This window comes from Haemorhous mexicanus, chromosome 4 (genome assembly GCF_027477595.1).
Source record: "Haemorhous mexicanus isolate bHaeMex1 chromosome 4, bHaeMex1.pri, whole genome shotgun sequence".
NCBI classification, from domain to species: Eukaryota; Metazoa; Chordata; class Aves; order Passeriformes; family Fringillidae; genus Haemorhous; species Haemorhous mexicanus.
In genome coordinates this window covers 24,043,121-24,070,901 of record NC_082344.1, presented here as the reverse complement: position 1 = coordinate 24,070,901, position 27,781 = coordinate 24,043,121, and the positions used below count along the sequence as shown (strand labels likewise).

The following is a 27,781-nucleotide window of genomic DNA, read 5'->3' as shown; positions in this document are numbered from 1 at the left end:
GAAAGGGGAAGCTGGAGGACAACAGACCTCTTCCAGCTTCCACACTGGTGTGGACCTACTGCAGATCTACTTATGAGAAGCCTGAAATTTTTTAATAGACTCCTAAACTTCATCAGAGCTTGTAGACTATCAGTTGACCATGTGTAAATATATAAAACAAACAACTATGTGCCATAGAGAAACGGTCTCATGTAATGGAAACACATTTAAAAAAATAAAATGGTGGTGGTGAGAATGGGGAGAGCAGAAAAAATATCAAAATAGCAAAACTCCTCAATGATTACAGTGGGTATAGGATACTCCAGCACATCAGCCTGAAAAAAGGTGTCAACTTCTGAGAGATGACCTCAGTTCAAGCAAGGACATTCACCTTCTTTGTACACTCAACACCTTGAAGAATTGGTCCTTGAGGGATTTTTGTTTGTTAGCTCTACAGAAAAATCCTAATTGGGAGTGAATGACAAACTGGGGGCACAAGGGATCCCAATGGGTGTATTTTGTACATTTAACTTGTACAATGTGTCTAAACATGCAGCTTGAAGCAATTATTTCATCAGCTCTAGTACAAGTTTTTTGCCTTTTTTTTTTCCGAGAGCTAATGAGTTGAGTGGATGTAAATAAAAAGATATTGCCTAGAAATAAAATGTGTCTCATGTTTCTCTCTGAGGGTACCAAGCAGATGAAAAAAAAAAAAAAAAAAAAAGGAAAAAAAAAACAATCTTGCTCGGAACATTTAGCTTAACTTATGTAATTCCTTCTGGAAAGCTTTCCCCTTCCCAGACTTATTCATCTCTGCTATAGATTAAAATCCTACTTATGATTTTTAAGTAATGAAAATTTGTCAGGATTTTCTGATATTTTATTGGTCATTGATCTTGCATTAATAATTTAGAATAAGGATGGTTATGCATGACTTACACAGTTCTATAACTGCATATAAAAAAGAACAATATTATCAGAAAGAAAAGCAAGAGTGGTTTACACCAAAGTGAAAAGATTTCTTTTTGCAGATATCTTCCAGAAGATCATAAAACAGCATAAGACTAAATACTATTATTCAATTGCAAGATGGAAGTGTCATGAATAAATATTTTAAATAATTCCATAATTGCTATAACATTTCGATTTACATGCACACACCCCATGTCCTCCTCAGAGGAAGTCAGAACATGACAATCAGTTAAATCTACCAAACTGCATGGTCTTATGTACAACAGCATGCCCTGCTATTAGCTCAGTTATTTCACTGACCTAGAAAGTCATATTGGGCACCTTAATTTATTTTTTTTTTAACAGAGATATATGCACATACACATTCTTAGACTTTATTTTCCATGTCTGAGCTTCAAAGAAGGTTATCTGGGTTTACAGAGTCTTTTGAAGGCTAACTAGAATTTCACTTACTGAATAATTGGTGGCACATAATTGCAAAAATGCATGTGCAAATACTTTGAAAAATAATCAAGTTTTTACTTCTAGTTTTCCTCCTGAAAATCATCCAAGAATTATGGCAATATGTATACTGTGATTTGTACCATCTTGCTAATTCTTCTGCTCAGCCTCATGTCTAGGCAGAAGAGTTTTCAACAGGAAAGTTTCAGAAATTGGCCATGTCCAAGAGCTGAACTCAATGTCATTTCCATCCTCGATGATGCTGTCAGTTTTATGAGCTGTGGCACACACAGACTATATTGTACACTTACAGCTTGCTCAGAAGTGTTATTTTAAAACCACCACAGATGTACAGCCCCAGCAGGATCTCACATTACAGAAGCCACAGCAACCCTGCCATACAGCTGATCCCTTCGTCCAAGCAGGCAGAGCATCACCCAGGAAAACCAACAGTCCAAATCCATAACATTCTTCCATCTATTTAAGTTCCTAATGTATTCCAGCTCCACGTCTACATTTCAATCTGAAACTTGTAAGATCTTACAAGACTGAGACAATTACTGGATATGCTTTTCATTTCCTGAGTGCTCATCCTTAACAAGAGAAAAGCACAGAGGAAGACTGCCCCCAAAACAGAGGATGGGTCACTTCACTTGGCATAATGTGAGTGATTTGCAGAACAGGTCGGGAGAGCTCTGAAGTTCACGACCTTCCAACAATTTACACACGTGCTTCTTTTTGCAAGCGCGTCCACATAAATAAAAAAGCCAGCAAAAAAAGAAAGTGAGTGGGAATCCACTCTTTGTATTTCCAATGAGAATTTGATGTAATCGAGTGCCAAGGGTGACATATGAATAAAAGATGAACTGCTATAATTGAGAGAACATTATGGTAGGATCTTTAGTTAGCATCTTTCACATACATTTTCTTTTTTTTTTTTTTTAAAACCCATGCCATCTTTAAAACAAGTTTTTTATATATACTCAATTATACATCAAACAATAATCTTTCTATCTCCTGGTGAGAAAAAAAAAATTGTGCATCTATACCAAGCAATAATCCATATGAGAAGTATTCTAACAATTTGAAATGACAATGCGGTTGTGACAAAGTATCTACTTGATGAGAAGGAATAATTCTTTTTGAGCATTTTGCATTTTTCCAGTTTTTCTAACCAAAGCAGACTTTCTGTTTTGAACTGGCTTTTTACTTGTGGCCAAAAAAAATCAACTGTCTTTGCAAGCTTATGAGGTAGTTTTTTATATTACAGTTTTTTGGTTTTTTTTTTTTTTGGCCTTCCACTGTGAGTTATATTGTATATCAGATAGCCCCAGGCATGCCTGCTTACTTTTAAAAACTCATAAGAACAAGAAGTTTTGAATTTCCTATGGAAACAGCAGGACTGGATAGGTATTTAAAGTTTTTGTAGGCAGAAGGACAAAATATGCTCTTCCTCATGTCCCTCTTTCACAAGAGAGACACAAATATCCCTTATTGCACCTGAGAGCCAGTGCAAGTATGAGCATCACTGAACTATCAAGAGTATCAGTGTCTAAGGAAAAAATCAAAAGAAAGCAGATGTAGTTGGGGCCTCTTTTCTTGGAAAGAGCGTGGATTCCAGGATCAGGATAGCTGGTTCTGCAGCCCACAGCCACAAATACCATTTTAACCCTTCTGCAAAGCTCTTCCTCTAAGAAGGTAACAAATTAGGCTAAGCATAACTTCAGTGAGAAGCTGCTTTAGAGCCATGTTAGTATGTAATACACACAAAGACAAATTCACCAGGAGCCAAAGAAAAGTCTAACAATTACTCATGCAAATAGGAAAAAAAATAGATTTATGTTCCACTAAATAACTGATTCATAAAGTTGTTACTAATGAATAAATATCTTTATTTTCCAAGATAAAAGTAATGGGTAATTTTCAAACCCTCAGTATTCTAAGCTATTAATATTTAATTGTGATATCAGCCTGTTTTTCTTGCCTAGGATTGAAAGAGAAACATAACAGTGCAAAGCACTAAGGATGTGTGGGCACATTATTCCTAGCACAGAAAAAGTAATAAAAGAAGAAGGATCTGTGAATTGGCTCATGCATTAACCATAGAGAATGCTGGCAATGCAAGTAAGCAATGCTCAGTACAAAAAATGGGTGAGACCACAAGTCTGACTTGAGACATCACACTATAAGGCTGTGCCACATGCTTTAATCTGTGCTTTTCTGTAGAATGCTAACTACACTGAAAGCAATCTTGGCCAACAAAATATTTCTCTTGTGGTCTTTTGAATGTTGATAATAAAAAAAGAGACTGTCTCCACTGGCCCCATATTTAAAAAGGTGGGATAAGAAGCAGCACATAGAATTAACAGAATAAAAAGATGAACAATATATCTGAAGCATCATGAATTTCTGTGGGCTGGTTCTGATGCTTTGCTGCTATAACACAACCTTACATTTTAGCAGGAGGTCGAGCAGCATGGCCCAGCCCAGCACCTCAGAGTTAAAGTGCTAGTGCATCCCAGTAAGTTCAGTTTTAAATATACTTGGGGTATAGTTTATTCCTCAGAAAATGAGCCCTGTCTTCCAACTGTACAGTAAACCAAAAGCAGCAGGAGTTCATGAACCCATCCCTATAGCCTCACCTCTTGTTTTTTTTTAAAATGCTATTCTGTCTAGACTCCATCTGTTTTCATTCAGATCATTAGGAAATTATTACTCCTAGGGCCTGAGAAAATATCTGGACAGGGCCATCACGGGCCAGTCAATGGCTTGGTGGATTAGCTTTGGCTTTTCCTCCCCAAGACACAGAGATATAGCATATACAAAATATTTGTGAGTAAAGTCATGGCTACACTATCTCATGACCTACAGAACATCTGAAAAATCTTCTCCTCTGAAATGGTTATGTCTCATAACACTATAAAGGAGCTGGCAGGATAGAAAAAAGTAATCTGGTGGATCAAAGGGACATAAGGAGTACTTGGTCACTGGTATGCCACTGAAATGAAATCAGGTTTCAGCAAATCAGGCTACTCTAAATACCTGCACAGTAAGAGTAACGACTCACCAAGACAACTGGCAGGTAAACTTTGGATGTGTCTCTGCAAGCTGCCTTAAACACTCTGCACTGGTAGTTTCCATTTTAAGCAAACCATTGATCTATTTGAAGTTGTTTCTCTTTTAACCAAACTCAGTGACATCTATTGCTGCCCCTCCTATTTAAAATACTGAAAAATGAATTGTATAAACAAAATATTATTTATAAATAAGGAGGTTTTCATTAAATCTCAACTGCTTATAAAGGCCAAATTCTATTAGGAAAACAGTGGGGAAGTTCTGTAATCAAAACTAAATGCTAAACGTACTTGAACAGTGTTTAAGTGTCTTAATATGTGAAGTCCAAACTGTAATTTTTAAAGTATCTTCCATTGCTAGTAAAGACAAGGATGGAAATGTTGAAACCTGAAATAACTGTTGGATTTTACAAGCTGTATGAGAAGAAGCCTCCAAAGAGTAAGCTTCTGGAATTATTGTCTCTTCATTCCTCTGTATTTCACTTACATGATAGGTGCTCAGAACTGTAATTGCTAATATTTTCCTTTCCTCAGGTGTTTTCAAAATATCAATCTGCTGTGTGGAACCAGAGATAAGAAAAACCAAAAATTCCCACTTATGCATCTAGAGGGAACTACACCTGGCACAGGTTAGGTTTCTTGCTGACCCATAACAAATCAGCCACACAGCGATAATATATGTGGGAACAGCATGACTACGACCAGCCCCCTTTCTCTGTCCTGTGGTTTCCCTAGCTGGTTCTTAAAAGTGATGGGGGAAAATTAAGAACCCTGTTGAAGAGAAACATACTTGGAAAACACACTCCATTGTGTGTGGGGGATAATACAGATCTGACAAACTTTTCAGTGCTGGGTTCATTTAAGTTCAGTCACTGCAGCATAGAGCGTAGCAGCGTCTGCTTTATGCTCTCCCACGGTGTTGCTCCAGACAGCTGTGGAATTGCAGAGTGTTGGCATTAAGAGATATCAATGATAGGTTTGATTATCTGCATTCCACAGTGCCAGCACTGACTGACCACGGGCAGGACCTGGCTGGGGTGACCCACGTCTCAGAGAGGTGCGGTGTGCTGGGAGCTGGTGCGCACGCTGGGCAAGCACGGAAACAAAATGTTCTTCAGTAATTTGGATATTGTGGGTGCAACTTAGATTGCTTCAGTTGATGGCTTTTAGAGAGCCTATTCACACAAAAACAGGAACAACAACAAAAAAAAAGTGTGATAGAACTACAGGCATCCAAATAAAAAAGGTTACTAAGCCCCTCACAAAAAGTAGCCAAGACATGAAGAAATACAGAGATCTTGTACAAAATGCTTTTGCACTCCTGACTTCTTTGTATAAGAATATATAAACTTCTTTTAAGATATTCAATCAAAAAGGTTATCTCTGTGGGCTTTTTTCATCCTGTATGGAAGGATTATTTATAGTTCAAGATGCAAAACTCATTACAATAACTGCTGCTATCAGAAAGCTTGATAGTAGTTTATTACAGTAATTAATTTTTTCAAAATTTTAAAAGAAATTTATTATACCCATCTTGAAAATAATGGATTTTTTAACAAATCAAAGAAATGCTGTCACTGAAAAATATTGGTTTGTAAATATAACCATTACTTTATCACATTACTTTTTGCATTTATGATGAACTTATTATGAGGTTTTGAAATTGAATCTTTACCTAAAAAGTTCTTAACTTTCAGGCAAAAAAGCTAAGCTGCTAGTATTTCTCCAAGGCTGAATACTCAGCAAAATTGAAATACATACTACATGTTAGTATTTAGTTAATATTCATATTCAGAATTTGATTAGGGAGCCAGCAGTTTCTTTTTCTTTCTGGAAAGATACCACCAGGTACTTCCATGCCCCTGCTCTAATATTCAACAAATAAATTAATGTATATATGGAGATTTGGACCAAAATCATGAAATTATTAGTAGGGATTAATTAATTGCATCACCAATACAAAAGGCGAAATTTCCCAGCTGTGTTCTTATGAAGAACACATTCAGAAGCGATGTTTATTTGAGTGTCAAACACACCGGGTGCTTCCAGACACAGAGCTCCACTTGTGGAGAGAAAAAACAAGACTTAGTGTTTGATGACCATGAAGTAAAAGAAATGGTAGTGCCCCTAATCCTCCCAGAAGAAGCAGTGGCAGGGGCAGCAACGCCCCCTTAAACCAATTTGTGCCAGGAGACACAAGTACAAGCTCTGTTTACATCTCTGAGACCACTGGGGAGCAGAAACCAGCTCATGTCCCTCTCCCGGAATCAGGCAGTCCATCAGCTCACCTCTCTGGCCTTTCCTCTGTCTTGAGTGCCTCTCAGGACTGACTTTAGCAAGTGTTAACTTCTGTTTCCTTGCGCTACCTCTGAGAAACCTGGTCCTAGCACTCTCCAATCAATGTACAAATTCAGGAGGTCTCTAATTTTTTACAAAAATATTGCATCTTTCTTTTGTTTGATAAGGTACTACAGTTTAACTTAAATGACAGATGAGAAGTTTGTTGTTCATTATAATGCAGTATGTCATCCCCAAATTTTGTCTTTCGTTTCTGTAGTCAAATGTTTTTCATCCCCTAACACTACCACCACCTATAGTAAATTTGCTGGAATGAAAAGCTTCTTCCAAAAGGCCACAACATTCTGAAAGTGAGAGACTGCAAAATTATCATTGCTTCATAATTGTACAGGGCTGGACGGACTCCTCTGTGAGTCAGACACAATCCTGCACATGCACATAGACAGAGGTTCAAAGTGAGCTCAGTGAACTGAGCTCTGGGCCCTGATTTGCCATTTGCTGCTCCTGTACTCCTCCTTCACGTTCAGGTAGGGTCTGGCACCATGCATGTTCAGGTGCCCCTTACCTTGACTTAACACTTTAATGCTCAGTTGAACAAGTTGTTGAGTTGTTTATTTCTGCACATGAACTGACTCAGCTGCTGGCTCCCAGGGTACCTTACCCCTCATTCTCCTCATGTGCTTTGCTTTATTCAACAGATGCCATCAAATGATGAGGCTACAGCCTGTCTGGGAATAACTTTATCCTCAAACTCTAGTCTCTAAGATGACAAATTTTCATAACGGGGTTAGGAAAACCATGAAACAAAGGAAACATTATTAGGGATGCTTTATAGACACACACACAGTCTACTCATGAAGCTGCAGAACTGCATCCACAGCACAGCAGGAGCAGGGAACACAGCTATTCATTTGTCTCTCTCTGCTACAGATAGACTAACTGGATTAATACTGAGGGTAAGGAATATCCTGAACTCTTCAGGCTTAACAACTCAGTAGAGATGCTTAATCCTTCACAGGAATTCCTCTGTGAAAGGAGAGAAGTACAAATCATGTTACCCCGATCAGCCTAGAACAAAACATCCTTTTCCAATTAAGAGCATGTGCTGCATTCACCAGCTGAGCACTGATAAAAGCTACCAAAAAATGGAAATTAAAATCCACATTTAACCCCCAGCTGTACAAACTAAAATTTGGTGGTGGTGAAAAATGTATGAAACTTCAGGTGCCATTTACTTATTTGCCACCTTACAGCTCAATCTAAAACCTGCAAATTAGGTACTCTGATGCAAATAAGTATGCAAATACACAGTATTAAGTACTTCTGTACCTGGAGAAGCTACCTTCACCTACGGTGAAAGAGGTCACACTTTTTAAGAACTACCTGAATAACACACAGGAATGTACTGTAATAGATTGTTGGTGACTGCAGATCCTGGATGTCTCTTACTATCCGATTGTGGCACCCATGCCAAAAGTCACTAAACAGGTACAACTAGCACCAGGAGATGATCAGCATTCAAAGAAATCTTCCCAGAGACATATCTTCTATAATTCAAGCAGTTCATTACCCTGACTTAGCCCACCATCAAAAACATCTTCTGTGAGAACCAATGCCTCAGGAATAGTTTCATCATGAGAGCTGCCTGTGTGTAAAACAGTATGTGCCTAATTTGTTGACCCTTTTAATCAATTACTGGAGTAAGTACTTCCCAGATATTCCTATTTACTTTTCTCCTAGAAGAATCTCAACTATATATAGTAACACACAATTATAAAGTAATTATCTGCTTCTTGTCTCCACAGTGAATGAAACATACTATTTTCTTGTCTCTTTCCTCCTTAGACACCATTTTACTGCACCCTCTTGCTACCACATCTTCTACTACATCATCCACTGCTAAGTATCAGTTAGTGTTCCACTCCCATAAATACATGGATACACGTCTAAAACTCATAGCTGTAGGTTTTGACTTGAAATTGGCTTTGTCTGTGGAGCCTTTCATGGTCTTATAAAACTCTTGTTGAATGTGAAGCCACCTACGACACGGTACCTTGATTCAAAGAGTGAATAAATGTTGCTTCTCTTCTGAAGTTTCCCTTCAAGAACTAATATTTAATAAAGGTGTAATTTTAATGCTCACATTGCTATTTAAAAGGGCAAGCTCCCCTGAGAGACCATCTTTCTGTTTTCCAGCATTAAAATCAATAGTGCCAGCAATCTCCACTGCTCTGCACAGATGAAGAACACAGCAGTTTATCAAGTAAGTTCACTCCAGGATCCAATGATTGGCACTGACTTTGAAGCCTTTGAGCACTTAAGCAATGTTATCTGAATATAACTTAATGACTATATTATATCTGAAGCCACAATTTTCTTGTATTAAACTTCATATATCACATATAATGATGTTCCACAGACACCAAGGTTTTCTAAATATAAAACAGAGCTGTTTTTAGGAGGCAGCTTTAAAAAAACAATAAAATATGCCACTTCAACATTTTTTCCCTCCTTTTATCCTACATTCTCTTTGTATTATAGCTCTTACAAGAAAGAATGCAAACAATATCTTTTTAAATAAGCAAATTATTCCAGGATCACCTCCTGAGAGATATAACCTCATGTGTGTCTCACTCAAAGGGAATGCTGTGAGCGATTTGGCTATTTATTAAAATTAAATGGAACCAAAACCATTATGGATTTAACACAGCGGTATAGCCTAGATATTTTACATTTTTTCATAGAACTTGAACCTTGAGGAGTATCTGGTTTAAACTATAAATAAATAAAATTAAAAACAGCAAACCAGAGCAAATGGAAGAAAACAGATGAATGGTCAAAGTAATACTGTGTTTATTAGGTCTGTTATGTTTGAATAAATATACATGTACTCCCTTTCTTGGGTTTTTCAGGGAGTAGGTGAAAAACAGTGCATACCTGAAACTGAGGATAAGACCTGGAAAAGGAAGATAAGTGGAAGTTGGAAGCTGACTCAGCAGACAAACTATTTCTGATTTTGCTGGATTTGCCTTATGCTCTGATATACAAAATTGACTTAAGAAAGGAAGCAAAGTGTTTAGTAGAAGTTCTTCATTTGGTACAAAAATATGAATACTCAGGTAATTTCCAGCCTGCAACTGCTGGAAATAACCAGATGACTTGAAGTCAGTCAGCAAATAGTTAATGTTGGTCTCAATGACCCAGAATAGAACTGCACACAGAAATTAACACTCATCCAGACAAGTCCAAATCGAATTAGCTGAGCATAAATAATTGCTTTAGGTTTTGATATTTGCCTGGTGTCTCAATCTCAGAATGCAGTCTTCCAAGCAATGCTCTGTTCTCTAATAATAATAGTGGTAACAAAGGTACTGATAGGGTTAAAGAGGTTAAAATTATAGGTGAATGCATATTTAAAGAATATTTATGTAGTGCAATTAAGTGTGTAATAAAGGAATCCATTATTTTTGATATGTATTATCATTCTGCATTCTTTAACACATTGCTGTGTACAAAAGAAAGCTTTTCTTGATAAAAGTCACAGCAAGAAGCAGAACTTTGATGTCTCTGGCTTGAAAGTTATGACGGATTACCAAGAAAACTAAAAATACAGAGTCCTCAGGTCAATTATTTAAGCTTCACTGACAAACAGAAATTTTCTTCCACCAAAAGCTTAAGTCGACTTTACAGAATTACTTTAATTGGAACACTCAATGTAAGATTTCATTTTATTCGATGTGACACCACTACTGCTAACACAAAAATTGTATGTGGGCTCTTATCTCAGACAGATCTGCACCAAGGGTATGAAAGATAGTCTTTCATCTTTTTTCTGCCTTTTCATCTCATTAAAAATCTACAGGTTAATGTATGCTTAATGGCATCTCATTATACAGAGTGATTTATGAGGGAATGGGAAACGACCAAAATTATTTCTGATATCAACAGATTTTCCAGAAAAGTCATACAAATAGTCTCACTTTCAGGCCTGACCCAGGGCTGGGCACAACCTACAAATGTTTATTGAAAATGTTAAGCCTCAAATATAATTATATCTGTTACATTATTTAAAATGTGTTACTCTTCATACTTCAAAGGAATTATTTACAACCCTACTTTGTGTAGGATTTGGTGAAGCTCTTCAACTAAATCAGAAGGACAAGAACACCTGTATCTCTCCTTCAATCTAGCAATTCACTGATCTGGGTAGAGAACAGTCCTTCCCCTGTGCTATCACTACATAAAATATGTATTAATAGCAATCCTATACATCAAAATTTAATTAAAATCCTAAGATATCCCAAATTATAAGAAGATAACAATGTCTAATCAAACTGCCTATTATGAGCTTCTGGTCTTAAGAAGGTAGGTAATTTCAGACCTGTGAAACATATATTTATAAATGTCAAGACTTTCAAAATTACTCCCACAAATGCAAATAACCAAGGAAAACATTTCACTGGCAAACAAAAAGCAAAAATAAACAAATCCCCAAACCTAAAATGCTGGTAGAACTAAAATAATGAATGTCAATGATCCAAATACTAAAATCATTGATATCAGTGGATCAGCATTCCACTGTCAAGGTAAAGCAACAAAGACAAGCACTTAGATTTTGCTCATTGAGAAAGTTACAGCTTATAACTAACTTTACAATGAGCAGAGAAAATTCAAAGCAAAATTAAAATCTCCAAGGCTACCTGACGAAAAAAAAAAAAAAAAAGAAAATTTAAGCTAAGTCTGAAGAAAGCTCTTAATGTTTGCTTGAAGCACAGATAAGCATTTAACACTTTTGACGTCAGGATCTGAAGGTGAAACCAGCATGCAAAATTTTGTAATGTGAATCACCCTGAAGCCTTAGCAAAGTATGTGCTGGAAAAAGGACTGTAACAACTCTGTCTGGTTTTACAGATTTGCATTCTTATCACTGATTTCAACCGGGAGTGTAAAACTACATGACGCATTTTGTGTTTTACTTCAGAGATCTGATTGTGAAGTATTCTGTTTACCTGAGAGGACCTGCATTGTCTCCTTGGCAGTGGCTGATTCCAGGAGAGCCAAAAGGTAACAAAAAGTTGTACTACAGCTGTACTGTCCTCAAGGAAATCATTTAAGGAATCAGCAGAGTCCCTCTGCTGCCACTGATGCTCCTCCACCAAGCATTAATAAAACAGAATAGGAAAAACACAAGGGTACCTGTAGAGGAACTCCACATCAACAATGAGAAGGATTTATGTAAATCATGGTTTAGATAATACTCAGTTCATATTATTTAGATTAAGGAAGGACAGTGATTGACATGTCACTGAGTCATGACTCCTTTCACGCCTTCCCAAAAGCTTGTGGATTTGTTTTTTGCACAAGACTTGGCCACCTTAATCTGGATAGGCTAGAAACCCCTTTGTAGATTCATTTGGCATTTCATTTCAAATCAGCCCAGGAAAGTGCAACAACTTCCCTTTGAAGCTGAAACTAGCACTAGACCTCATACCTGCTAGGAGCCACATTCAGATAGTGAGGTCAGTATATGCAGCTCCCTTAGCGGGATCAGAATGTTAATTGCTACATGCTCCAATTATTTGCTTCCAGCTACCTTAAATACATCATCCATCAAAGATAAATTACACTATTTAAATTACCTTCTGCCTGTTGTTTTTCAAAGGGGAAAAAAAAAATTCCAAATCAGTCTTCAAGCAATTACTAAATAAGCAATATGAAGAATTACTTCATATTTGTCTTGCTTTATTTTCCACCTAATTCAGAAGCTGGGCAACTGGTTAAACAGTACACCTGAAAACTGTAACAATATAGCACCTCATCCTGTAATTACTTTGTTAGGTATTTTTAGGAATGTTTGTTCAATGTCATTATAAATCCATTAGGAAAAACCATCTTCCTGCAGTGGTTGCTTTTGTACTTAATGGCTCAGTGTAAAAGTAAATGCTGAATCTGGAGTGAGGCGTCCTGTGCTTACGGCCATGAAACACGTTTGGCACACAGAAGTACTCAGACTCAGTAATTTTCCTTCAAATTAATTTGCAGACAAATTAATACTGCAGGGTATTTTCCACATTATTGTTTTATTCTATACGTCTTATTGCACAAATTGCATTTAAATTTTAGCACTGAAGTAAAAGTGAACTGCAAAATGTCCAGATGTGACTCCTGTTTTAGTCTGTGTCTGTATTTGATACCTCATTTAAAAATACTTGAAGTATTTATAGCACTATAAACATAATATTTAACAAATAATAAAAGATACTGTCTTTGTATCCAAAGTCAGATTCTACTTCACAAAGATGAGTAGAGAAATAATTTTTCAAATTGTGAGACCCATGCTCATATTTGGCCTGGACAGCTAAATCTAAATGAAATTATTGCATTCTCAAAGCTTTCAGTAAAGCAACATCTCCACTGCTCCTAACAGAACATTTGATTCTGCAACTTGCTGGCATCTTTCACAGCTGCATGTGATATCATCCAAAGTTTTGTAAATGCTTTATAAATTAATAAAACTCCTTCACTCCAGCACAAGAAACCTGCCTAAATGCCCCGATCCTCTTGCTGTGTGTTTTGTGCTGAGGCAAGAGAACACAAATTCACAAAATGGGGTGGAAACATGCCCAGCCCTGCTCCAAAAACAGAGAAACATTTATTCCTACATAGGAACCATCTCACTTTCTCCTACTCACACCCCTGAAGTTAAGCACATACAACCGCCTCTCTGGCTGAAAGGCACATTAGGGAAAAAAAAACCCAACTTGTTTGTAGAAGGTGAGAAGTGGGGGACACAGCCCTCCAGGTGAGCATCCCACCTTCCATGTCTCAGTGTCCTACTCTCTTAGGATGCCTGAGGTCAAGCCAAGGGGTGCCACTAGAAGAAAATAAACATATGACTGCTGTTGTCCTTCAGTTATGGCACCTACGTCATTAACTTCTGCCACATGAGACAAAAGAAGACAAAAACTAGAAAGGGGAGGGTTATGCACTGTCTTTTATGTTATGCTAAAGAACAGCCATACTGCTCCCAACCTACAGTAGCAGTTGCTTTGTGTTAATTAACACAGCTTAGAGAAGCGACTCTAAGCTTGTTTATAAAGTTAGATAAAATTTTCAACTTAAAAACAATCAATGTTGCTGAAAGACAAAACTATAGGGGTTTACAGCTTTACTATCTTTTTTATGGTCCAAATAAATGTCATTCTTTCAGATTTCCCAGCCAAGGAACATGAACAGACCAGCAGAAATCCTTAGCTGAATCAAGTATATGCTCACATGCCATTGCATGAGAAAAGGTTCACATAGTCAATGAAGCTAAAATAACAACTAGATTGCAAGTAAAACTAAGTTACAGTCATAAACTGGTAGGCAAGATCATCATCCATGAGCACACACCACGACACATGCCATAGCTGAGGGCTACCAAACAAGGTGAGTGACAGGAGTTCTCCATGCAAGCTAAAAATTAAAGGGGGAAAAAAAAAAAAAAAGCCTGTTTGGCCTCAGCCTCTGTGTTCTTCATGGGAGGACTCCTTAACCCTTTCTAATGAGTATTAGAAATAGCTTTTATTATACTGATTATAATTCATTCAGATGAGTAGGGAAAACTGACACTATCACACACACTGCACATGGCCAAGATAGCCAAAACACAAATGAATTTGAACTTCAAAAGATTTCTCCAAGCCTCAGTGAGAAAAATGACAACACACTGATCATCTCCACTGAAGTTTTATCTACAAAAACAGTAGCTCAGATTGGAAATTCAGACAGAAGCTGTAAGCAAGTGAGGATTACAAAACAGTAGCTAGTGACAAGTACAGACCAAGCTGATCCCACAGTAGTATTGTCTCTTTTCTCAACCTCCACAGATTTTTATTTCTTTTTGAAAGAAACCACTATAAATAAATAGAATAATAAGGATTTTCACATCAGAAATTATTTTGGATGTTAGAGGAGATAAAATACAGTCAGCAAGAACTGGTTGTGTTGAAAGGACAGCCCAGAAGCAGGCAGAGAAGGGACTGTTCTGTACATAAACCCACGACTATTGCAGGCTGATCCAGCCTCAGTCTTCCTGGGAGAAATACACAAGGACAAGAATTCGGCTTCTGGACTGTTTCTGTGTCTAGCTAGTGAATCACACCTTTGTACCACTGCCTCTGCTTCTCTCCCAAACCCCTCTGTTTGCCTGCATGATGGCATTTTGCTTGTTTGGAGTCATGCTTCTGTTCGCTTAAGTGCCGGATCCTTAAATTTCAATGTCTGATCCTACATGTAACAACAAAATATAAGCAGCCCAGGGGTAATGGTGATAATCTGATGAGTAAAACAGTAAATGCTAGCATGAGGCCAACTTTATGCATATACTCACTATCCTAACAAGAACTGGTCTCTCTTAGCTTCTCTTACAGTTTTAACCTGTAAAAACATGGAATACTGCATAATTTTGCTAGAGAGGGAAAAGAGGGAAATTTACACAGTATAAGCTATAGAGCATTTCTACATCCTGATTTGCTAGTCTAGGTCTAGAGACATTCCCAGGAGACTGGCAGGAGACTGTGGCAGAAGTATGACAGACTCCACAGGAGAAATTGAACAATTCTTTCTACTTGGGAATTACCAGTGGGTTTCTTCAGCTATACTGTTAGTACAGAGGATAAGTTTTTCCACTGCCAAAACATGTAATTTTAAAATAAGTAATAAAAGCCCCATATATCTTTATTATCTATGGTAGAGTTCATTTTCACTATGTTCATTTTTACATCTCTTATCTTTCCCAAAGATCAGATACACAGGGAAATGTCAACAACATTACTTATCTTTTAAAAAAAGTTCTGAAAGAAGCAAAGTTCATATAATATGCTATTTTAACAACCAAACGGAGGCAATTATTAGCATTTTAAAGAGAAGGGATCTAAAAATGATTGTTACTTTACAGAAAAGCTTAACGAGGTTTTCTATGTTCTTATAAAAAATGCTTGAAATAGCTTCCAGAAAACATTCAGCAGATATTTATTTTCCGACAATAGATGACTCCAACAAAGCACATAAAAGCCTCTCATTCTTTCCCTGTGTGTTTGAACTTCAGCAGTATGACCAAATGACAATAATGAATTGACTTTTCTATGAAAGCAAAGCAGCAGATACTTTGCAGATGTTAGAAATGAATGGATGAAAAGGAAAAAAAAATCTTCTTAGAAAAACAAGTGGACTAGGAATAAATGGAGGTGATAATAAAAAAGTATTATATATAATGCTGCTTAAAACTGTATGATGTCAAATATTCATTTTTAGCAATCCATACCACATTAATTGTATTTATAGTTCCTATGGATGAACTTGATAAATACCTGTAGATAATTCAAGCATTAGCAATGTATTAAAAACATTAAAAACAAGTAATTCTAATTAGTGGTCTATGAAGCATACAAAATCCATGTTGTTTATGGGAAAACAACAGAGTGAATCATTGGTGTAGCTTCTCTCTAGAAAGGTACAGACTGTCTCTTTTCTGTGAGGGAGAGAACAGCAAAGGGGGCATTCATATACATGCTTGTATGACACAGAGCAATGGTGAATATTTTTACTCCAGCATTTAACTCTTTTCAACCATCTGAAGCCAAATGTCTGTTGATTTTCTTTTCCCACTACTGATAAAAGGCAAAAGAGATTGCAATAATAATACTTGCAAAATCTCAGAAGGGAAATCTGGGACAAAAAGTTATGCCATGTTGATTAAAGGCAGTGGGTTTTTTTTAATATATTCAATGGATTTAAATACAATACAGAAAACTTTTAAATGGTTCAACAGCTGTATCAGAAGAACAAAAAATGCCCCAGTTCATTACTCAGCATATATACATCTTAAACAAAACAAAAACCCCATATTTTTGCTATTTCTGGTCACATATGAAACAACCAGCAGTGTCTAAGAAGTGTAGTTCCACGGAATTTCTCCACTGCAATCAAAGGATGCTAATGGGAATGTCTTCGAAACTTCTGAACACTGACTTGCCCATTAAACATTTCAGTAATTTAAAAAACCATCTTTAGCACTCCCAAATTTCATTAATCCTCTGAAGACAGAACTGCTGACCAAAACAATGAACACAACAGTTTTTCACCTAAGAACATGAGAGAAAAGCACTATTCATTATAATGATTGACCAAAAAGCAAATGCAGTCTCCATAATTGTAAATGCAGAATGTCACCCAAGGTAACTAAAATACAAGTGTCTAGGCTGTAAGTCATTGTAAAATGATTTTGTAACTCCTCACATCTTGGAATATTTTTCTTTTCATGACTGCACATACAAATGAGAAAAACATGGGAAAGCATGTTCCTTTGTTTAAATTCTGCCTGAGACTGCTTTGCTCAGGTCTGCTCCAACATCAATGAGAAGACTGGTATCTGAAGCCATGAAGTCTCTGACACTCAAAGGTCCTGAGAAAGAGTCTTTCAGCCTCAGGTTTTGTTTTTTCTGAGAAGAAATGTTCACTCTTCTTCACTTTCATTCTCTCATATCCTTCCTCTACCAGTTTCTTTCACTGGAAGCCTTATTTTGAATTTCTATGTTTCTATTTCTTCTACCCTTACTGTTCTCATTAATTACATAAAGCAAGTAATTTTTCTTAATTTTCCTCACACTTTTCTTATATAAACATCCGGTAACTAAGTGATCAACAGAATACTTATAAAAAGCAAACAGCTAAGCCAGTAGTAGGACAAGTTTTTCAAAGCAAAATTTTCCAGTAGCCAATCTGAAAGTATGTATCACTATTATTATAGCACAGAAGATGGTCACTGGAGAAAGATGTTTTTTTGTGGGGGAAAGTCCAGGAACAGCAGAAATATTGCAGTGGGCTAAGGGGAAGCACTGAATGAGGGAAATTACTCCACTGACAAAGCATAAGTTAACAAATGGCTACACTGACAAGTCATTACAATTCAAACATAGCTCTCTCAAAAAAAAAAAAAATCACTGTCAGATTTTAGATAATGACTAATCAGAAATAGGATTACTTTGAGATGTAATTTATTCAGAATAAATGAAACTCTGAGTTTACTCCTAAAGGAGATCTATCGGAGATTCACATTCATTACTCAAAATTGAGTTAGGTGAATAAGGGACTCTTCAATTTGATGCCTGAATTAAAGTGATCAGATCAATCAGAAATATTTTGTTAGGCCTAGAATTAAATATTAATTTAATTGAAGAGTTATTTACTGTGTTAACCTTATTTTTAGAATTAAAAAAAGTATCACCACTTGGAAAAGTCAATCTCATTTGGAAAACAAGAAAGCAATCATTAGCCAATTAAAAAGATAAATTACCAGGTTTAGTAGCTAAAGTTTCTTAGATTAACTGCACATGAATTGGAAAACAGAAAATAAACTTGAAAGAAAGATGCAGCTTGAGAGTCTGTGTATTTTTCCCCTTCTTTCCATCAACAGAAGTGCTTTCCAAATTACAGACTCGAAAGCCTTGGCTGGAAGGGGTTTCTAGAGGTTTTCCTTCACTGCTTTCTGTTTGTGACAGACACAAATTCCAGAAATAGAGACATGGAATTGTCAACTCCCAGCTCATGGAAAAGTTTAATGAATTTCTGTGGAAAATATAGAGCTCAGTCTTTTTAGGAAAGGAGTTATCGATAATTTTAGCTACATATTTTTTTCAGAGATGCTAGAGGGAAAGAGATCCTACAGACTTTCTTCCATTTTGTACTGACCAACAGCACAGACAACACAGAAATTACTAATAAAAATTAAAAAAAAAACCCCAACAACTTAAGAGTGTAAACTACATCTGTTGGACCCTGTCATTTCTGCTTATTTTTATGGAAACAAAGAGTTTACAAACCCCAAAAATATTAAAGGGTTTCATAGAGAAATTACTTCAAAGTAAGTCTTTACTAATGAAATTTTACTTATTTTATGGAGGTTTTGAAGAGAAAATTTTCAGAAACATTCAATTACAGGCACTTGAGGCAGCTCAAGAAGCCCAGAAAAAGCTTTCTTTTGAGAATCTCACAAAGTGGTTTAAAATCTACTTAGCAAGAGCCTCCTTAATTTCAATGGATTACCTCAGTTTTCATCTTTTAACTTTCGAAATAAGAGCAAAACCATATATCTCATTTTTACACATAAATGGCAGCGAAAGCAAGGACAGCACACAGAAAAAAGCAATTCTTCAAGCTCATGGCTTCCACACTCTGCTTTCTCTTCACTGAGGTGTAATCAAGTCTAGGAACTCAGAGCAGGATAGGAAGAAGTGATTATGTCTGAATTTAGTGGATCTCACCCTGATAGACTATTTTTTCCAAAGATCAAAGATTAAGTTTTTGAAGGGCTATTGTACTTAAACCAGACACAGAATCTGGTTTTTAATCAAATTACGGCCACAGCCATTTTTCCATGCTCAGTGATAAGTCAGCCAAGATGGTCAATGCCACAGTAAGACAGCAAAAAGACATTTGTTTTCTTCTTCCATATTCAGATGAAGTCTGCAAATCAAACTGGCTTTCAATGCACCACTGTACACAGCAGTCCAATAAACACTACTTCTATCTCACCAAGCAGAAATCGATAAATAACAAAATTACCCTTCTTTTCAATCATGGAATGAAGAAACAAAGACAAATAAAACCCACATGTTAGGCTGTCACATAGAAAATTTTTATTTCTATTTTATATATTTTATATCTAAGTTCTACTTTTTTATTAGTGGGTTCCAAATTTGCTAAATGAAATCTCCAGTCTCCAATGTTTTAGAATAATCACTTTTTAAAAATTTTCATTGTGCTAATGTTGTTTCTATGGAAACAGGAATGAAAGCAGAAGCTGCTGTCAAAAGAATAAGAATTCTCTCCCACAAATCAAAGACTTTAAAATAATAATAATAATATATTAATAAAAAAATTGTCAGAATATACATTTTCTCATTTTGCAAAAGCAGAGCATGATCTTACATTCACTGGAATTAATAGGGCTATAACTTTTGATTACATTACAATAAGCCTAAATCATTAAGAACATATTACTGAGGTAAAAAACCTGATCAAAAGATTATTCAGTTAAATATATAATTTTCAGATGAATTATTAAATTGAATTTAGCAGGTGACTGTCAGATGAGGCCTTTTTTGGAAATATTATAATGAAGAATTATGAGCCCAAAATGTAAACTAATATATACTAAGGATTATTACTATTTACATAATTTATTTATAATACTGCTGTTTAATTTTCTTGCAAGTGAATGAAAACCTGACTGGAAGTTTTTAACAATTAGTCAGATACAGTTCTATGCTCTAGCCAATCAGTAATGGAATATATATCTGAGCTTAATATTCTAGAGCATTTTTTCTAAGTCAGGTGTTCAATCTGGAAAACTCACATCTGGCCTATGATTGGAAGGTGAGTTTTGCAACCTTCTATGAGGATAAAACTTCCTTATAAAGCTCAAAATACACTTATCTATTTTCCTATGCTTACAATTTTTATCCTACATAGAAGAGAATTCTGAAAGAGAAACCTTAATTACCATGGTATGACTCTACAAACATGGAGGTATTTTTAATAATTTTTATAAAGCATTGCTTTAACCAAGATAATTTTGATAGACTCTCCAAGACAATGACTGCCAGTACCTTTCCCCAAGAGACTCTGTTTTCCTAGTATGCAAGCCTATTTATTATGAATTTCATTAAAACTCTGAAATGAAACATTTAAAATCTTTTCATTCACAACTTATTAATTTACCACAACCACCTTGGATTTTTTTCTTTATCAGAAAACCACTCAATTGGAAAAGGATTCTTCCTCTGCAATAAACCATGAATCAAAAAAGTAAACTTCTCAGCATTTTCTTATTTCCTTGTTTTCTCCTGGTTGACCAAAAGAACTGTCTAGTGCTTTGAAATAACTTGACAGTGGACAAGTACAACTGTCTACATTAGGAACTTAACTCTCCTAATTTCACTTCTACATATTTTCTGCTGTCATTAAAATCACCACAGTTTAAAACTCTGATGTATTTGTATTTGTCCTAATCAATTAAACTTTGTGAGAGCGTAACGTTAAAATACCATTTATAAGCCAGCTAAGAATCCCTGAATTTTTATGTTAGTTTATTTTTAATTTTTTATTGTATGAAATTCCAAGCTTGGAAGATTAGTTTAGCTGCACTCAGCTCTGGCACTTCTCTTATCATTGGATGGTATGAAATTCTTTGGATATTATATGTCTATTTCAAGCACCTGATACATTTTTTTTCTGTCTGTGAAGTTGATTGTCAGGTACCACACAACTGTATTGATTTTTGATGCCTTCCTACTCTGTTTCATGAACATTATAGCAAGGTTCTATTCTCTTACAGCAAGGCTCTTTCTGTGCTATTTCTTCTCATTGATTCCTCCTAAATAGTGCTAATCAAAACAGGTAAGCATTTTTCATTTCCCAAATTACATGTAAGCGATAATATATATTTTTAAAAAGTACTACCAACGTCACATTAAATTAGCAGTTACTTTACTGAGGACATTTGATGTCAAACAAAGAAAAATGTTTGGAATGAAGTCTTTACAAAAAGGACCACAGATATAAACACATTAAAGCTTTGTCATCTGGTCCAAGATCCACTGTGCTTGAACACTTGAGATAAACCTTACTCTAACATATACTTTTGCAGGAGAAGGGTGCATTTTGAAGGAAATCTTGCAACAAGCCAATGTTTTTTCAGAATTGTGGGGTTTACTCTACTCCATGTATTTCAATGGCGTGTTTGTGCTTCCACTCCACGTGATGAACAAGCAACAGGAGAAAACATGAGAGCTTTCTTCTCCCTAAAGCAATTATAGCACAATTCTGCCAAAAAATCTGCAGCTACATTTTGTTTGAATACTACATTTTATTTAGTCATAACTGTATTTGGCAAATCTGTGTTTTGCCTTTAGGTCAGCAGCACTCACATGACCAAAGCTCTGTCAGACAGCTCTCATTAGACTTTTGAGGACATCTGTATTGACCTTGGAGTCTCTTTTCAGTTTATCCTTGCTTCTTCCATTTTATTTTGTTGCTAATTACAGATGTTATCACATTTTTTGTTAGTTTGAATTGTACCTTCCTTTTTTCCCCACTCCCGGCTTTATTGCAAAATAGAAACTAAGGTGCAATCTATTCAAATTCAGAAGTTTTTATCTTGTGGAAAGGAGACTTAACTCCCATATTGTAATTTATTTGCTATCATTATACTCAGTATCTCAGAGTTTATAGAAAGAATGTTAAAGTTTCCTATGAGTAAAAATTTATTTTAAAAAGGCTTATAAACAGCAACTCAGTCTCAACCACACATTGCTTTTCCACATTTCACCAGCAGCTCCTCTGGACTCCGAGCTCCAAGAGCAAATGTCATAACACAGCACTGGCACAGAAGGCACTCAATGTCCTCGACAGCTTTGGATGCCCAGAGGTGACTTCCCAGTGACTTCCCACACCACCACTGAGCCCCCCCCCCCCGGTCACTCTGCAGGTGAAGCAAGCACAAGTGCCCCGTAGTCTAAAACATCTTGCATGAACTGAGGTCAGATTACTCTTGCCTCTTCCACTGCAGTAGAGTTACTGTAGGATCACTGGTCACAGCACCTGGAAGAAAACATTCCTGCTACCTTTCAGTTTCAGCGTAATAGGACACGACACTCGTTCAGTAGCATTGCTGCTCTGGATCTCCACAGATCCTCATTTCCCATTTTGGCACACAAACAGAAACATCCAATGCTTTGCAAGGACCAGAAGAGTTATTCCCAATGACTGAAAGACAAGCTCAGGATGTCCAAGCTTTAATTTTAGCTTCCTGTTAGAACTTTACCACAACATATTCATTGTTCCATATAATCTTTGCCAACCAGAACACATAAAAGAAAGAAACAACTGGCTGAAATAATTCACTTGGATATGATGAGTTCCCTTATTTACAGGGTGTTTTTTGTTTCTTTTTGCTTCACAGTTAAGCCATTGACACATTCTATATATGCTGCTTTACACTTCTCACATCTCAACATTTCAGCAATGTTAGCTTTATTTCATCAAGGAAGAGTGGAAATTCTGACCACTTCTTCCAACCTACCCATTCACATATTTAACCCAACCACTGTCAATTCCTCTGTGTATTTCAGAGGTCTGCATCTTCATTTTGTTACTCATCTGTCTTTGTCAGACAAAACACGTTCTGCGCTTTCCACACCTTCCCTTATGTTCAAATCCCTCACACTTCATTCTGTGACACTTCATCATTCACTTCAAACAGGGACTCTATACAAGGAAGGAAGTGGACATGCTGATTATTTATAACTAAGCATGTTAAAGCATGTTGTTTAAGTGTGTTCCCAAAGTCTTCGCTGAGGTTGTTAATCATATAAATCAGTAGCAGGACTAATTTAAATGAGAGTAAGCCAGCCAGAAATTAAAATTTTCATTTTAGGAGACTGCTAAGTGACATACATACTGGATGAAAAATAACTTCAGCATTGATTTTTCTGAAGGACACAACAATAATATTTCTTGTTTCCACCACACCTTAAATAACTGTAATAGGAGCACAATTACATTTCATGAAGAGTGCTACATCCTGGTATTTTTTCCTTCCCTTAGATATACTCAGTTGGATAGGAACATCACAGATAATTGCACAAAAGAAAGGACGGTCATGTACAGATCGTATTTTCTGTTACTTTTGCAAGACCCACACTCAAAGACAAATGCCGTATGTTTTCCTAGGAATACACAAGAGCAGCACCGGTGAATTTACGCAAGCAACGTGTTTCAAGACTGCCAACAATGGAGCATCAGTCAAACTGCACTGTACTAATGAATAAGCCTGTAATGTTATATTGCAATGAATCTGTTTCACATTCAGCGGTGTGATGCAGTGCACAGTAATTATAATAATGCAGTGCATGGCTGTAGCTCATTATATGCATATGGAAGACACCAATGTCCTTAGGATGGAAATTAACTCAAGGTAGGAGGAGAAAGACAGAAATAAGGAATGTAAGAAAGTCCTCATCTCAAAGTCTGATGGTATTCTGAGGATCTATATATTCAATATGCACACTCACACGCGAACACTGTTAATGCAGCAGAGAAATCATCTGGAATTAGAATGCAAGCCTTTCTCTTCTTGTTTTTTTTCTTTTTTAAAAAATATATAGCACTTTTTTTGTGTGTTTTCTTGGGGTTTTGGTGAACAACAGGGGAATTTATTTTAATTAAAAAGAAAGATTATTTATCATCAATAATTCCAATAGATTTTTTAAAAATTAATTAAATCCCTTTCTAAAAGTTCCCTTTTCTCCTCAACTCAGCAGGTGGACTTGTTCTTCAAATTAGTTAGAAGGAAAGTCCTACAAGGAACACAACTGGTCTCAGTAATATCTGCCTTACACCATTTTGTTTGATTTTCCATTTCTTTGTTTTTTGAGGCCCAGATTAATTTTGTCCGTGCAACGGAGAAATTAATTTGAAGAATAGGAAAACGAGATTCTTTAGCTTTAATACTACTCATTACAATGTTGCACACATGATCTGGTAACATTATTCTTATTCCCCTCCAGACTTTGAGTCATTATGGTATTTTCTTCCCTGCTTGCAAGTCTATAGTGCACAGCGCAGCCCCATTTCATGATGTGTTGAACAAAACACAACGAAGAAATAAAGGGGTCAATAGAAGCTGTTAGCTACAAACACATTACAGGCAATATACAACACCAGTGGTTGAATATTGACCTCAGGGCATAAACTCTAGATTGGCATGCCATGCTACAGCACATGAACACATAGTCATCTTTACAACACAGAGCGGAATTTAAGAGACTCACATAATTGCCTGCGAGAAGGTACAGGAGCACTTCCCAATGCTGTGCCCTGTAAATAAAACACATTTTTTTTTTTTTTTGGAGCAAAGGATGTCAGATTAACAGCAGTAGCAAATGAAAAAAATGACAGGACATGAAGAAAATGAAGGCAGTGAATAGAAATAGAGACTGTTTAGATAGAGGAGTTTATTATTATTGAAGAACTGCAGTTTCTATTTTCAGATAAACATAAATTATAGTGGAGAATGTTCTATAAGTAATCCACCCATCAGCGAACACAATGAACCAAAAAGAGAGAAAAGGGAGAGAAAGAAAGAAGACAGGAAAAAAGTATCAGCATAAGACAGGCATGCTCACACTTTTCAAAAATTAAATTTGATGGAAAGGACAATGTACAGAGTATATGTTAATATTAATTCCTTTACAATAAGAGTCTTACATTGAGCCTTACAAGAAGGCTCAATGACACCAATGTCTTAGCTGATACTGTCACTGCTTGCAGGTACATTTCAAACAGGTAGGAAGGAGAGTGTGTGCAGTACAGTTTGGTTCCTGCCACTTCCTCCTCATCTTGTCTCTCTCTTTAATATGTCAGTTTTATGCCAGCTGACAGGAAGCAGCTCTATTAAACCCCTGATCAATACACACAGTACGCTCTCCAATAGATAGAGTACTTCATCTTTTGTGCATTATGCCAGCAATTACCACACATCTCTGAAATACCAGCTGTGCATGTAAACAAGCCATGAACCAAACACCAAGCAAGTCACACCAATTAAGATCTGTAGGCAAATCTCCTCCCAGTGTGATAGCCTATTCCCACAATCTCCCTCAGCCCACTCTCTCCCAAACCAACAAATCAATCCCAGAAAAACAAACTAATAACAGAAAGAAAGGAGATGACTAGGTAAAGAGAAACAAATTTTATAAACTCTTGTATATAAAATTTGAAAAGCACTGTTAAAACAATGTTGTCTCATTCTGAATCTAGATCATGAATCAGAGATTTGAGTTGTTGCCCAAGACTGCATCCTCCCTCCCAATGTAAAAGGACTTACTGATCATTTGGACTGGGTAGCCAAGGAGGACTAATGACAGAAATATTTATATTGGAAGTATTGCCTTAAAAAAATAACTGATCAAACACCTGAAGCGTATGATTCTTGAGTGGATCTTGGCTTCCATTTTGACTTTCATCATCTTTTTGAAGTCAAGGCAGGGAACTGATTTACCAGACATTTAGGCAGGGCTAGGCATTGGGTCTTGGAGATAATTTTCTCTTCCAGGTCTTGTGTAATTCCATTTTCCTTTGCCTAGGATGAGTGAAGCATATATATGCATATCTAGAGAGCCCTGTAGAAGAACCACCTTCACATTACTGATTCCCATACCACATTTTAAAGAAAACCAGAATAAATAGGATTATTCCTCACTTCGATATCATGGCTGTGTCACTGAGACCACAGCTTGCAATGCTGTGACCACATGCAGTGCAGGGTAGCTCAGCAGAAACCATTTGTCTCACTACATCCCAAGCCTGTCACTCCAAGACTCCCTCCTGAAACTACAATAAGAGGTCACAGTCACAGCAACAAGGAGCCAAGGGGGCAAGCTGGGGTTAACTTGAGCTGGGACAGCAAAAAACCCACTAGCTTCACCCCTTGTTTCTAAGGTTGCCAGGCTGCCAGGAAAAGGCAGTAAGCTCTCCTATTTCTCAGGAAAACATGCAAACAGGCAGTGTGTTCAAAGCCCTTTCCTCTGGGGCAGTCAGTGCCCTACAAGTGCACTATCCCCTAGCCCCACGGTATTTTTTTATGGGATTATTTCAGGTACCCATCACGATCTGGAAGCCTCAAAAATTATCAGGATGCTTCATTTATAACACCTGGCCTATTCAGAAGGTCAATGAGGGCATTTTTTAGGACTGCGTTGCACGTGAACACAGTATGAAAAGAAAATACACCTGCTCAGGTCTTGATTCCTGCCTACATCTTATAGCCTTTGTCATAAATATATTGAGATTTCAGTCTGAAGTGCTTGCTGGCCTGGGACGGTCAGGGTGGCTTAAGGCTTAAGTATTCTATGCAGATTAATTTATTTAATATTTACCATAGCATCAGACGCTGAACTAAGCACTAACCTGCTAATTAGCTCATGTTTAGCATAGATTCCCATGTTTCCAGTGGAAGAAGGGCATAGACTAATTTTTCTATACATTCCTGTGCCATGCAATTCAGTGCTACATTCTTTGTTCCTCAAAAGGGAAAAGTAAGAGAGGCTTTTATCTTTTCTACCTTCATATAACATATCTGCAGCATCCTCTCATTGTTAATGCAGGAATGTTTGATTACCCAAGACAGCTCTAAAATGAATGTGGATTTTATGCACCAGACAAGCAGATATACAGTTGTTCGTTTACATTGCTTCAGTCAGTCATTCCTAATTTCTTTTCACTTAGTTTTCAGAAATGCAATCAGAACATTACAAAACTCAGTTCTTTTTGAAAACACTATCAATTTTTAATCGTGTCAAGGTGAGAGTATGACACAGTTTCTGTCAGAAGTCACCGTTAAGTATTTGCTGAAAACTCCAATGAACTCTGTAAGGGAATATGGCATTTAGCTCCCACTGCTGCTTTGTTTGTCACATCCTCACGTTGAAGAACAGTTACTGTCAGCTTTTCAGAGTAATGACTGAAAACACCAACCAGTCTAAATATTTATGACTGTAGCTATTCTGGGACAACAGCAGCAAGGAAGTCCAAGTGAAAAGGGTTCATAATTCCACCTCTTCAACAAAGCAAAACATCCAAGTATGTATTAGTTTGCTGTTCAAAGGAAGCTTTTCACTAAAAATACTTAACCAATTTTATATGTTTCCAACATCTGTCTGAACTCTAAGTTATGATTTAAACTGTTATTAATTGAATATAGTGACTGAAGTCCTCTGGGTTCACCTTGAGCAACTTGAAAATCTGAGTATTGCAATATATGAAACAATCAAATCAACACAGCTAAATACCCCCTCTACTGCATAACTACACAAATATTGCTGTTCTTTTTTTGTCACTTTCTGTGAGGAATCTCCACAAAGACGTGTATTGACAACTGACCAATCAATGCCAGGAATAAATAGAGCAGCTTG

The 27,781-nt window shown here is 36.6% G+C and overlaps 1 protein-coding gene across 7 annotated transcripts in view; it reads right to left on the bottom strand.

Moving 5' to 3' along the window:
- The window catches only part of CCSER1 (coiled-coil serine rich protein 1), a 620,227-nt gene that overhangs the window by 100,665 nt on the left and 491,781 nt on the right, over positions 1–27,781 (bottom strand). For 2 of the 7 annotated variants that reach the window (XM_059844116.1, XM_059844117.1), the window contains one exon: positions 24,641–24,686. The exons of the other annotated variants lie outside the window; for them this stretch is intronic. In XM_059844116.1, coding sequence (XP_059700099.1) covers positions 24,641–24,686 — 46 coding nt within the window. The remainder of the gene's footprint in view (positions 1–24,640; positions 24,687–27,781) is intronic. 7 annotated transcript variants of the gene reach the window in all.